The 14,812-nt window shown below is 39.1% G+C and overlaps 1 protein-coding gene across 4 annotated transcripts in view; it reads right to left on the bottom strand.

Annotated features, from left to right (window-relative positions):
• Window positions 1-4,452: 4,452 nt before the first annotated feature.
• The window catches only part of KLHL22 (kelch like family member 22), an 18,850-nt gene continuing 8,490 nt past the window's right edge, over window positions 4,453-14,812 (bottom strand). For all 4 annotated transcript variants that reach the window (XM_072415585.1, XM_072415586.1, XM_072415587.1 and 1 more), the window contains exons 5-9: window positions 13,147-13,371; window positions 11,188-11,681; window positions 7,569-7,761; window positions 6,697-6,930; window positions 4,453-5,228 (exon numbers count right to left, since the gene is read on the bottom strand). In XM_072415585.1, the coding sequence (XP_072271686.1) occupies window positions 4,842-5,228; window positions 6,697-6,930; window positions 7,569-7,761; window positions 11,188-11,681; window positions 13,147-13,371 (1,533 nt within the window). In that variant the 3' untranslated portion in view covers window positions 4,453-4,841. The remainder of the gene's footprint in view (window positions 5,229-6,696; window positions 6,931-7,568; window positions 7,762-11,187; window positions 11,682-13,146; window positions 13,372-14,812) is intronic.

Here is a 14,812-nt window from a genome sequence, read left to right as displayed (position 1 = left end):
CGGTGTTTCAAACCACCAAAATCTACTGAAAACTGAGCCCAGGAGTTCCTGGAGCATTATTGTATTATATCTTAGATACATTTTAATGTGATATAACCCAGACCTGCCTAAAGAAAGGTAATCCTGATACTCCTATTAGGGGACAAAGGATTCATTTCCTGCAAAGTCACAGACAACATAGTATGCATTATTGATGGCTTTCTAGCTTATAACTGTGTTTCTATATCTGGAGTCCCACAAACTTGGGGCTCGTAGGCACAGCAGGCTACTAAATCAGATTGTAAAGATCTCCTGGAGCTACCAATGCTCCTGCTGAGTCTGCCCAATGGTCCTTTCCTATTGCTAGTGACCCCAATGCCTTTCAATTGAGTCATGGTGCCAGGAGGCTGACATCTGGTATTTCCCTTCACTGTCAGGTTTGTTGAAAGACTTGAGGTTGAAGGGAGCACTCACAACTCTCCTGTTCAGACAAAGATATTCAGCTTGCCTGTATTTTACTCCTGGCATGTAAACTACAGAGACCTTGCTGCTGCTCTTGGCACCCACTCTCTAATACAGCTATGAAGTCAGAGTAGTAATGAACAGGATGAGAAATGAGACTCCAGTTCCAAATGAGACGGCACAAATAGTAGAAGATTGCTCAGGTACCCCATGACTATGCTTGACTTCAGGGTGTCTCCCGCTCGTGCCAATGTCTTGGTGTAAATACAAGGAACTGAGGCAAAGCTAAAGGGCAAGGCTGCAAACTGGTAATGCTCTTCTATCATGTAGCACAAGCAATGCTGGTGTCCCTGGTAGATAGGTACATTAAATTCCTTGATATCTATGAATATAACACCACTACCAAATGGCATAACCCCATCTTGAACAATCATGGAGAGATTTAAATACACAACTTGAAATTTTTATGCAGTCAGAAATAGAATCCCCACCCTCTTGGGCAGGGGTCCCTTAACAGACATATACAAATCCAACAAATGTGGAGGTAGTCACAGGCTAGAGGCAAAAAAACCTCTTCAGAAGTTTGCAAGCCCAATTGTCTGACAAACCTTAAGCTGAACAAGTGAGGAAGAAGATGATGTGAGCTGCTTTTGCAAGAAGGTAGAGGGATTGCCTTCCAAAATTAACTTTTATCTGGTGAGGTTTTGATGACCACATCAATTACACCAAACAGGCAATCTGTGAAAGGCAGATCCATGGAGGCATTTGTATTTTACAAATTTAGTGAACCCACCAACATTTATGCTGGCAGATGACTACAGCCAGGGCTGACAGTCTGGAAACCAATGATTCTGAGTCCACCTGCCCATTGTATATGAACTTCAAGCTCTGTACCAGTTGTTCCACCAGATAGGTCTGTGAGACTTGTTCCTCCACTAAACCCCTATGTAGGAGATTCCTCCACTTATTTAAGGCTTGAGAAACAAGTGCTGATGCTAACAATGGACCCAGTGATCATGTACACATTTCTAGGGACTACTTTGTCAAAGATCTTTAAAGGATAACCCTACTTTTAAAAAAAGTACAGTTACCTTGAGCCTGATTTATTAAAGCTATCCAAGACTAAAGAAGATAGACCATCATGGGAGAACCTGGGTGACCCAGTAAACCTGGAATAGATCTAATCCAGGATTGGAAACATTTGCCAACTAATAGCAAATGATTATAAAGAAATCCATTCCAGGTTTGCTAGATGACCCAAGTTCACCCACAGTAGTCTTTCTTCTCCAGTCTTGGAGAACTTTAATAAATCAGGCTTCTTGTTTTCCTTCGCTCTCTCCAAATGTATATAGACATGTTCAAATGAAGCCTAACCTTATAAAGAGGGTACATCTTTCCTATACTTGTTCTAAAATGAGCAGTTAGCTCAAAATTGTACTGCAGTAAGTTTCCTACTACAATTGTATAAATCAGGGTCTCTGTGGTGAGAACCCAGGGCATAATTTAACACACTTTTTAGCACTAGAAGGAATTCTTTTAAAGGACCTTGTCACATGTATAGAAATCTAAAGCTGAACTCCGTGTACAACAATCATTTAAATATATTCTTCAATATCCTCAGCCTATTTGATTCCACTTTATGTATGCTACAAACTACAGGCTGCCTACAGCTAACTACAGGAAGAGGAGGGTGGATACAAGACATGCAATGAGACTAGATATTGTTACAGGAAGTTCCTACAAAGACAAAGTTTCAAGCATGATTACTGCACAGATCTGCAAGGAAAAAACAAAGCTCACCAAGAATCAAGAGATAATACACGTCTCCTATATTTACACATTTTTCTATCCAGTAGTCTGAGTTGAACAGCATAGAACACAATGTCAAATGTCAACTACACCAACAGCTACATTGCTGAAGTGCAGGCAAGGTAGGAGTGGAAACAGGACCAGCCAATAGCATAAAATATTGGCAGATGTAGACCACTTTCACTATCAGAGGAGGAACTGGCATGTTACAGAGTAACTCAATATAACAGACCATAATTTTTTTTTTGTAAATGGCGATTAGTAGGTAAACTTTGTTCAGAGATCGGATTTAAAGAATGCTCAACTTCTTGAACATACCTTTCATGCTGAACTCCTATTAGAAAACATGTGTTCTACTTCAGTGTCTCTTGAATCCAGCAATCATGTCATCAGTGTTATTAAAATAGGACCGTGTGTTTTAATAACAAATTTGTTCTTATGATTGGCAATTTTCTTTTACTAGTTTGTCACATTGTTTGAAAGATATACCTGTAGTACCATCTAATCAGTCCCTGACCTAGGACAAGCAAAAGGTCAGTGATCATTACAGTGAATTTTCACAGCCGTTCCACAGTGACTCATTAGATAGTAGGATGACAGCACTGAAACCTTAATCTTCAAAAAGAAGTGATCATTTCTATATTCTTGTGCTGCAATAGGAAACAATCCAAACATGGCCTACCTATAGCTGAGCAGTATATCACCAGGTATAAATTCCATGAAAAGGAAATGGCAAAGTATGCTCATAAATGCGACCTGAAGCCCTCTGCAGACTTCTGGACAAATCACAGCAGAAATATGATTGTAGGAAATCCTATCCAAAATAAGGAATGTTGCTATAGCTTAATCTAAGGGAGAATTTATATGGGCTGACAGTCATGACTGACCATTGAGTGCCATGAAAAGGTTTTTTTAAATAGCAAATTTCCCCACCGCACACTTTTTGCCCCAGTGTGATATTTTACTAAAAAATTCAAATTGATGTGTTCAACTTTTATACTTATCTTGATTTCAGCACAAAACTGCATTAATCGGTGACTGACAACAAACTAAATGGCAGAGTGCCATGGGCTGTTGTTCATGTGTGGAGAAGTTTAGGCATGGCAAGTACTCATAATCTGTACTCACAGCTTTGTTTAAGAGATAGAAACTCTTGTTATTTTTATAGACAGACCTTTTAACATAAAAGTCTGTCAACCATTATAAAAAAAGAATTCACCTATTCAAAAGTGGAGTTGCTGAAATTCTAGGTGAAATAGCAAAGCAATTCACAATCTGAATACAGAACAGTAACTTTGGCATGTATGTGATTGCATTCTTGAGTGCTAAATGTGAAAGAATACAGTGCTCATTGTAGATATCACACAAAAAGTGTTCACCTTATGGAATACCTATGTAATCTTCTTAAAATGTTACTTATTAAACAACTGAAAACCTGAAATTCTGGTTCTGTTATTGTCAGTTAGGGAAATGTTAAATACCATATGTAGGCTTAAAGTGGAATTACAACATAGATCCCTCTTTGAAATATGTCACTAGTTTGAAATCCTCTTATGTGCAATCTTCTTGTATCTAGTGGATCTACTACCCCACCTAGCACTAAAAGGAATAAATAGTGGTAAGAGCAGTTCTCCAGTGATGCAGGCCAAGTTTTTCCCATTAAAAATTTTCCTATAAACTGTAATGGCCTGTTTTGTTATATTGAGCCTGATTTATTGAAGCTCTCCAGGACTGGAGAGAATACACTTTCATCAGTGAAGCTGGGTGATCCAGCCAACATGGAATGGATTTCCTAAAAGTAGTTTGCCATTTGTTAGCAAATGTCTCTCTCCAGTCTTGGAGAGCTTTAATAAATCAGGCCCATTGCGTACCTGCTGTCTTTACTATCTATAGGGCATTACAGTACCCAGTGTTCAGCCTTATTACCTCTGCAAGTGCAGAGTTATTGCTATTTTACCCCTCCACCCACTACAAAGCAGCAATATAGAGCGGCCTACAATAGAAAGTTACGTTTAATTAGGCAAATTTTAAAATGTAAGGTGTAATCAGCCACTGCAGATGCTAGGAAGTGGGGCACAGGTCTCCTGAGTATAGTTCTGGTTTTGGAAGCACATTGATGTCAAAAGTCTTTAAATTCTAGAAGACACACTAAGCAAAAAGAAAGGCACTTTCATTTTCAACCAAGAAATAAACACAAACTGCAATCTTTTGCATTTATTTTTCTTTTTTTGATAAACATTGTGAAAGATCTCAGTGCTCTGAAAGGTCTTGTGCAAAGTGCTAGAATTGTTCTGCTGAGTTGTCTAGCAAAGTATTAGGAAGTTGACAAATAAAACTGTTACAAGTATATGCACAGATGTGAATGGCACTATACTTTAAAACCAAAGGAAAAAATAAATGTTTTAACTTGCTTAGTCTCCTGTACAGAAACAGAACAGTTTGCACAAAGACTTCCAAAACTCAATATTAAGAATGGGAGGCGAGAAATAGGTAAAAATCTGTTAAAAGGCAGATGTGTACATTGCACTTGTCTCGAACCAAATGGCGGGATGCATGGATGACATGTTTAAAATAAGTTTTAGCAGGTGATGTCAGTCTTCACCAGAATTATCCAAGTCCTCCCAGTCGGACACACTCATGACTTCAGATGCATTATCAGTTGGATGTTGCGCTCTGTCCATATAATGCATGTACATCTCATGTGTCCATACATCAGCATCAATAAGCACAGATCTGGGAAGTGTAAGTACACAGGCTGCCATGCCTGAAATGTCATCCTCCAGCTGAGGTCCATCCTCCCATAAGTCCCTTTCTGCATCATAGATGTGTACATAGTCCATGCGATCTCCTTGATTGTGTGATCTGCCTCCTAGGACATAAATTTTCTTGTCTAAAACAGCAATTCCAGGCTCACCATGGCCTGCTGGCACAGGACACATTAGTGACCAATGGTCTGTCTTTGAGTTGTAACATGCCACCTAGATGGGTAAAATTAATAAAAAAATACATTAAAAGAATTCTGTTAGGAAACAATAAAAGGAAAGCAAAACTGTTTTACTATCCAACTACCCCCTGGGAAATATGTGTGTTGCTACAGAATGACTAGGTGGTTACAGAGTAGTTAGCTATTGCTGGAATATTTGGTGATGTTAAAGGGGAAAAACTTGTGCAGCCAGTCTAAATCAGTGATGCCTTTAATACATGCCCCATTATTATTAATATTGTTATTATTATTAATAATAATAAACAGGATTTATATAGCGCCAACATATTACGCAGTGCTGTACATTAAATAGGGGTTGCAAATGACAGACTAATACAGACAGTGATACAGGAGGAGAGGACCCTGCCCCGAAGAGCTTACAATCTAGTAGGTGGGGGAATTTACACACAATAGGATGGGAGATATGTAGTGGTGGGAAGTATTGGTGGTTTCAAAAGGCAGAAGAAGATGGGTAGGCAAGTTTGATAAAATAGGTTTTGAGTGCTCTTTTAAATGAGCAGAAAGTAGGAGCAAGCCGAATAGGACGAGGAAGACCATTCCAGAGAGTTTGGGCAGCTCTAGAGAAGTCTTGTATCCATCCGTGTGATGTGGTTATGAGTGAGAAGTCAGTAGCAGGTCATTGGAGGAGCGGAGAGAGCAACTGGGGGAGTATTTTTTTTTACCAGGTCAGAGTGGTAAGTGGGACAAGAACTGTGGAGGGATTTGAAGGCAAAGCACAGGAGGGTTTTCTTACCTGCTGAAACAACAAATACTTGCCCTAATGCACTGTTCAAGTCCCTTGACAGCACCACTTCCGGGACCACCAATCCAGCGTTGCAACCCTGTCTGTGCAGGGCAAGGCAAAAGCATGCATGGTCATTAAAAGGAGAGGAATTCACGCTTGTCCGTGTCCCAAGGGGATCTTCAATATGGGGTCACTGAAAGCAGAGCCCAGCCAATAGACTTTTTGTGGACATATTGCATGGCTTCCAGTGGCTGCAAAGTGAAGATCTGTGTGGAATGTGGATAGGTAAGATTTGGGAAAGGTTTAGTTGGGGGGGGGGCAACTTTTAAATGGTGACTAAAATGATATTTAAGTGATGATGAGAGGTATTGGCAGGAGAAACTACAACTTTTACCAATAAACTTCAACACACACACCTATCACATCTCACACCAAGACCCTTTTAGCCTGTAGCACCACATGGCACTTTTCAGTAACTATCCAGCTGTTTTTGAGTAATTACTGAAAAGTTGGGTTACAATACAGGGTATGTATTGTAAAGGGTAGTATATGCCCGGTAAAGGGTAGTATATTTAAAGTACTGCTAGATGTCAATTGTAACCAAGACAAGGTATCATTGTCCACAATTGCTAAACCTTGGGCTAATTATAATGTACAAGGAATTATAATTCTGCTGTTATTCAGCACCAGAGAAACAAGCTAACTATCTTGCATTTACCTCCAAGACATCTTGACGAAAGCCCTCATCATCATTGCTTCCTCCAATCACATATGATTTTTCCAGAAGGGAAACCATGCCATGCCATGCCCTCCTTACAGGCCCTGGGGCTACATATGTCCATTGATTTTTTTCTGGGTCATAACAGCAAGTTTCCTTTAAGTATGTGTTACCCCTCCTTCCACATGCTATGTACATCTTACTCCCAAGAGCTGAGCAAGCATGTGCATGCACCTGCAGAGAAAAAGAAACAGTAGATATATTTCTGAATTGCTGGTTGCAATAAATTCAATTTGTCAGGAAAGAATGATGGGCACAACAGTTGCTGAAAATGCCAGTTGCCAGGCTGGTATTGTGATTTTCTACTTGTGCGATTTCTAGGTTACTGCCTTTGAACATGCTGGAAGAAGAAGCCTTTCTTGTTCTAGATTACTGACACAAGGTATTAAAGCAAGAGGCTTTGAATGACAGCCAAGCCGCCAGCACTTTTGGACTATGAGGTAAAAAAAATGTCAGAGAAATTTCCATTTAAAAATAAAAAAAGCAAAAAATATGTTTTAGAACATTACCTAAAATGATGTGAAACCTTCCATCAGTTTTTTTAGCTTTTAATATTTAGCATAGATTTCAATAAATTATTTAATTAAGGAAAAGCGGCAGAAACTGCTCTTTAACTGTACTGTGCATTCTTTATATCCTATAAAGAAAGAAGCTGTGATGCAGTTTGTGATGATCTCTGCATGATAATCTTTTAGTAGAGTAGGAGAAGGCTATAACCCTTCAGCTTTGATTGCTGTCTTAAACCTAGACAGTGTTAATCCTTCCTAATGTCATCCAGTATTTAGTATTTGTGTTTATATGATTTTTCTTACCTGTTTCTGAAGAGGTGCCACATATTCCCATGAGTTGGTGTAAGGATCATATCTTTCCACCTCCCGTAGCTCATCATGATAATCCCTTCCTGCTACTGCATAGATATATTTGCCCAAAATACACACAGATAAATCAGCACGGGCCTGCTGCATTGACTGAATCTGGAACCAGCGGTTGTGCCGGGGGTCATATCTTAAAAGAAAGAAAATATTAAATTTCTGGAAAAAAAACGGAGAGGACAGCTAAGGCTGGGTCTTCATGGACGTTTTTATAAAACGCATGTAAACATTTCTAGTGCGTTTATATGCATTTTTTTGCAGTTTTATTAGCGTTTTAAATCTTGCCTTTAAAATGCTGGAAAACAGCTAAGCCGCGTTTTCTACGCACTTTACAGCCCTTTTAACCAAAGTCTCAAAAATGTGGGGAAACGTCCCATTGAAATCAATGGAAGTGTTTACCCGCGATTTCCCGCATTTTTTGTCGTTAACCCAGCGGTTTAATTTTTTAAACGTTGCAAGCCAAAAACGTGCGTCAAGGAAACGTCCTGGTGTAGATTAACCCATCGTAATGCATGGGGATATCAAACAGTCCCTGTAGACTAAGCCTAAAGCACACAGTAACCTAATTTTGCAGGTAAAAAAAAAAAACACATTCATAACAAGATCACAAAAGAAGCTCCTAATTTAAAAACAACATTCTGCTAAAAAGCATAAAAAAGCTAAAATGAGCAGAAAAAAAAAAATCAGGATAAACTCTTCACTTCTTCCTCCACACTACAACCTATCTTTCAATCCAAAGCATACACCTCCAATGTGACATACCCAATGGGCCTGATTTATGAAAGCTCTCCAAGGCTGGAGAGAATACACTTTCAGAAGTGAAGTTGGGTGATCCAGAAAATATGGAATGGATTTTTAAAAATAATTTGCTATTTCCTAGTAAACGTTTTGAATCCTGGACCAGATGCATTCCAGGTTTGCTGGATCACCCAGCTTCACTTCTGAAAGTGTATTCTCTCCAGCCTTGGAGAGCTTTCATAAATCAATTGTTAGATTGGTCCACCTCCTGCACAAGATGCCCCTAGCTCCAATTAATACAATTTTCTGAAGGATTGGATTGATTATCCTCTGAACCCCACAGGCAACCCGTGTACAAATGGTTGCAATATTTCTCTGACTATTTTGTGCTGTTATACATATTTTCTTGGAAAACTACCCCAGCTGCATCCTACATCGAAATGTTCTTTTATCTCTTTCATAGAACTTATAATTCTCCTTCAAGTGCATTCCATATGGGATTGTCTAACTTTGACCAATGCTTTAGATGTTTAGATTTTTATTATAACCTCTGAGGCTGCTGGGTTATCAGACGTCTCTGGTGCAAGGTTGTCCAATATATTGCTACTCATCTTAACCTTCCTCCCATTTACTCCTGACTGGGAGGTAATGAGGATGACTGATAGGGATGGCACTGTAGAGGAGTATTGACTTTTAACCCTAATAATCCCCGCAATTGGGGTGATGACAATTCCTCCCTGTTGGCTCCCCTCCCCAACACTGTATCTGTTCCTAACAAAGAACAGTTCAAAACAAAACAATATCTATTCAGAATGGAATGAATTGAGACTTCCATTCAAAAGGATACAACAACATATCTATTTTTTGAATTAAGTTGTATTATAATACCCTAAGAATCCCCATAAGACAGCACTTCCAGAATCTTTCAACATAATACATGGTATTTGAGGAATTAGAAGGGGAAACAGGTAAGAAAAATCATATAAACAAAGCCATCTTAGACACAATACAGACAAAAGTTTTAGCCCCCTGAAACAACACACTCTGATACACTTATATAACCTTTTACTTGGTGCTGCCATTTAATTTTACCAAGAGGAATAAGATGTTAGCAATAACAGTACCTGCAGTTAATTCTTGGTTATTCTTAGTATTTGATTTTTGCGAGTTTCTTTGCTAGAAATACATACATTTGGTCTGTGACTGTATACTAACGCTCAATTATACTCCTGCCATGTACTATGGTCACAATTCTTATCTAACCACAATAAAAATGTTGTTTAGAAAAAAAACAAAAATAGAACAATGTCACATGCAGACAGTTCTCCCCTGAAACCCACATAATATTGACAAACAAGGATCATAAAAGCAATCATGGTAATCATGGGAATCTGTTAACTAACTGCTCACACCTGGGGTGACCCAGGTACACAGGACTGAAATGTTCACTGCTTAAAAATACAATAAATCATGTTCCTTCTAGATCGGTGATGTTACCATTGTGGCTATAGCCACATGGATCCAGATTAAATAAATTACCAGAAGGGTGATCCAGTGATATGGAACCCAATCACATCTTCTGAAACCCACAAACTGCAGGGGAAGAAACATCTCTGGTAATCAGGGTCTCAGTACCAACAAGATTTCCATGACTTCCCATGGAAAAGGACTGGTATCCTAAGCGAGAAGGCAACCGGCCAACCAATCAAAAATAGAAGGGTCCTCCGGAGAGGGGAGGCAGTGGCAAATCTGGCAGACATTGGGCCAACAAAAGGCAGAGGTTCTCTTTGAGAGCACAGTAAATAAGTTGGAACAAACTTCTCAAAACTTTTTGGCTACAAGGACTGGGCTGACTACACCTAAATTCAAGCAGCAGATACCTTCCCAACATTAGGCCTGATTTATTAAAGCTCTCCAAGGCTGGAGAGAATACACTTCCATTAGAGAAGCTGGGTGATCCATCAAACCTGTAATGGGTCTGGTCCAGAATTCAAACATTTGCTAGCAAATGACTTTGAAGAATTCCACTCCAGGTTTGCTGGATCACCCAGCTTCACAGATGAAAGTGTATCCTCTCCAGTCTTGGAGAGCTTAAATAAATCAGGCCCATTGCATCAAAGTTCGCCTGAGGCAACACCAACAGCTTTGACTTGGAAAGTGCTCAGCTGCTAATGTGTTCGCAGAATGTAAAATCCAGTGTCCAAAAGTCACTTCCAGGCTTTACCTGCAATGTCCAGTCCATCAAGGTCCAGCCACAGAACATTTACAGCAGGTTAATGATTGTTTTCAGGTATCTTCAATCAGAGATACCAGTGCATGCAACAGTGTAAAAGTCTTATTGAAGAAATAGGACTTTGTTTATTAAGAGTAGAAAAACAATAGCACTAGAAAAAGTTAGCCTTTACACAGCAATGATGCCAAAAAGACATTCATCCCCCCTGGAAAACATTCTGGTAGTAGAAAGGTTGACCTAGAGATTTCTTTGCCAGTGTCAAGTCCCACTGTAGGCAGGAGTATATTCCAGGAGAACAGAACTTCCTGCATTCCTCATAGGCCTTAAAACATAATACAAAAAAGGCAAATATACACACATAAACGTTAATGACTAATCAGTAAAATATCATGTTTGTATTGATTTAAAATGTTTGCATCAAAAATAAACCAAAATTCCCATTTTGTTTTTTAGTTATACTTTCAAAAGATTACAACCTCAAGTCAAAGTACTGGTACTATGTATATACTGGGTTTTTATAGTTTAACTTATCAAAGCTATAACATCACAACACAGGAGCAAAGCTACAGAAAAGAAAAAAACCCTTACCTCCAACATCGTGCTTCTGCACGGTATCCCCTCACGTTGTTGTCTCCCCCAATCAGATAGACAAAGTTATTGAGCACCGCAATGCCTTGATTAGACATACGTGGGGCTTGAGGGGCTGTTAGTGGCCTCCACTCCCCAATCAGTGGATTCAAATATTTGGCCTGATCACTAAGTACAGTATATGGGGTAGAAAACATCCCTCCAAAGCCCACTATGCATTTGAACTCGGAGCGCAGCTGTGTATGAGGCCCCTGAAGCACTGGCTGCAAGATTTCATTCTTGTGATATTCCAGAGCACTGGACACGGTCACTTTGAGGGGACACGGCCCCAGCTTGTCATGTAGCCTCTGTAGGATTGGTAACTCCATCAAGGGGAAGCGTACAGTTTCAAGTAGTTTTGGAGACTCCGTCAGGCTGACCTGGTCCGTTTCCACCTGCTCTGAGGTGTAGTGGTATAATAAAGCTCCCTCATATACCTCGTTTTCTGATCCCACCTGAAATACAGATTTTTTTTAACACATAATTTAGAAGTACTTTTGTGCTAGTTATATTTAACCTCCCTAGTGGTTCATAATAATGGCTGAAATCACCGAGCTCAGCTCTTTGAGGACACGTGGATGAATTCCATCGGGTCCTGGTGCTTTGTCAACCTTAATTTTTCCCAGCTGTTTCTCAATCATATCAATTCTGAGCCATTGTGACTCATTTAAGGCAGTGACACTGCTATTATGAATTTGGACTTGAGCTCTGCCATTTTCCTTTGTGTACACAGAGCTAAAAAAAAGTGTTTAGTAAATCTGCTTTTACTTTATCCCCAGTTACCAACCCAGCGACATCCTTTAACCCTCCCTAGCGGTTCATTTCTTTCCAGTTTTATATGTCTAAAAGTGGTACATTGTTTTTCATGAAAGTTTATTTTACAGTATAATATATTAGTATGAGTATATTAAAGTTTGAAACACAAAATCATGTAAAAACAATAAATTGAATAAATTAAAAAATCTATATATTTAAAAACATTTTTTTTAATTTTGTTAAAAAAAAAATACACATTATACTCATATTATTATATATACTTTAAAACAAATCTTGAAAACAATGTACTGATTTTACACATAAATCCAATGTATTGCATTCAATACAGTTATTTTGTATTGAAAGCAATACAAATGGATTTTGAATTTTCTGCCCCGCCGGCAACGTACACACGCACCGACGTCACTGGAAACTCACAAGTGACTCATCGGGTGCAGAAGCTGGCCGGAAGACAGAAGACGGAGATCACGGCGGTGGATGGCACGGGACACTAGCGGATCAGGTAAGGCTGTATTTACTAACCTTCCCACTTGGGGTTACCACTTTTAGCAAAATTTTTCTACCCTGAGTCACACTCGGGGTTACCTCAAGGGAGGTTAAAGTAAACTTGGTACAAACGTAGTTAATTCACATTAGGGTTATAATGAATAAACATATGTGTGCTTTTACATCTACTGAGGTTGGGCTGCCCTGGTATGTGACAGGTTTACTTGATGGTGAAACCAGTATTCCCCTAAGGTTACTTTCAAACTGTGAATATCCAATTTTTCTGCAACCTTTGTGAATATCCAATTTTTCTGCAACCTTTATTCAAACAAATTATTTTCACAGCTGATTGGGCCACAGGCTTGCCCCTTTACCTTCTGGTCACAGTGCTGACAACAAGTAAATTTAAAACACTTTTTGCATTTAAAAATATTTTATTTATAAATATTTTACCAAACAAAAAGCTGCATTATTTTGTTTATAACTGTTTAAGTTTAAAGTTCAGTTTTAACTGAATATGTCACTTTAACATATTCCAAACATGCATCAAGTAATATATAATGGAGGCTGTTGGTCACTGACTAATTATAAACAGATAAGACTAAAAACTGATAACTAGAACATGCTTCCTGAAGGCTGCAAAACCTGGGATCTTACCTCCAATCTGTTGCTGCTGAGTAGAGAATGCACTTTTTCCAGAGGAAGCTGCCTGTATATTTGTGTACGTGAAAATGTAATAAAATTTTTCAGAACAAATGTATCCAGCTCTTCACTAAGTTGGTTCAGGTGAAATAACTCTGCAAGCTTGTATACTTCTACCACGTTTTCCTCATCCACCCAGGAAATGAGAAAGTCACAGCAGAAACTAATAACTTCAGAGATCTGAAATGAAAATACATTTTTTTAAACATGTAAAGCTGAATGTATAAAAAAATTAAATAAGGGATGGCATATATATATATATATATATATAAATAAATATTATTACACAGTATTTATATAGCGCCATCATATTACGCAGCGCTGTACAAAGTCCATAGTCATGTCACTAACTGTCCCTCAAAGAAGCTCACAATCTAATGTCCCTTCTATAGTCATATGTCATTAACATAGTCTAAGGTCAATTTAGGGGGAAGACAATTAACCTAACTGCATGTTTTTGGGATGTGGGAGGAAACCGGAGGAAACCCACGCAGACACGGGGAGAACCCGCAAACTCCATGCAGATAGTGTCCTGGCTGGGATTCGAACCTAGCGCTGCAAAGGCCAGAGTGCTAACCCCTGAGCCACCGTGTATGTGTGTATATATATATATATATATATATATATATATAATCATACAGCTGTGTTCAGAATAGCGGTGTAATTAATAGATAACAGATACTTATAATAGATTTTATTTCCATACACACAACTGAACTGAACTGTTTTAAATGTTAGTGACCACAATTCATACCTTACTTTGGTTTATATTTGGATCAGTTTATATTGCAGTGTAAATGGTGAATTCATAGTACTGATATCTTGTGAGCAATTCCCTCACAACAAACAACACTTTCATAAGGTTTTGTGTTTTGATGGGAAAATTGTCTGGGCAACATAAAAAGCCTTTAGAACATGGACTCCAACACATTCTTTGCTGCTGCCATTCTGAACTGGTATTTCATCAAACCATCTCTGTGACTGAATCATCATCCCCCACTCTTGGAACTCAGAAAATTTACAAGCTTGAACCAATATTACTGGACTGCTTCTATTGGACTTCAGTTTCCCACATTATTTAATGTAGGCCTTTGGTTCCCAATTATCTGTAAAAATGTATTATTCACCCTGCTCTCTCTTTGTTGGCACTACTCCCTGTCCTCCCCAGTCTGATAACTCATTGTCTCTCTGCTCCTTTACTCTCCTTATTTCCCTGTCTGGGCTCCTGCACCTTATTTCCCTACTGATACTCTCTGGTGACATCTCACCCAACCCTGGTCCCCCAGGCAGCCTCCCTCTTCCACACACTCTCAGTAAGATACTCCCTTCTCCTAACCTATTCCCCATTCACCCTACCCATAAGTCCTTACCCCCTCTCTCTGGCAGTCTATGGAATGCCAGATCTGTTGGCAACAAATTACCATCCATACACAACCTTCTCCTTTCTAAATCTCTGAACTTTCTGTCTCGCACTGAAACTTGGCTTTCCTCCTCTGACTCTGCTTCTGCTCTCTCCTATGGAGGCCTGCACTTTACACATACCCCTAGACCTGGCAACAACGTAAGGGGTGGTGTGGGTCTCCTTCTCTCACCTAGCTGTACATACAAAGTCCTTCCTACC

Source organism: Pyxicephalus adspersus, chromosome 6 (assembly GCF_032062135.1).
Source record: "Pyxicephalus adspersus chromosome 6, UCB_Pads_2.0, whole genome shotgun sequence".
Classification (NCBI taxonomy): domain Eukaryota; kingdom Metazoa; phylum Chordata; class Amphibia; order Anura; family Pyxicephalidae; genus Pyxicephalus; species Pyxicephalus adspersus.
Note: the sequence above shows the minus strand (reverse complement) of the source record. Positions and strands in the feature narration are given on the sequence as shown.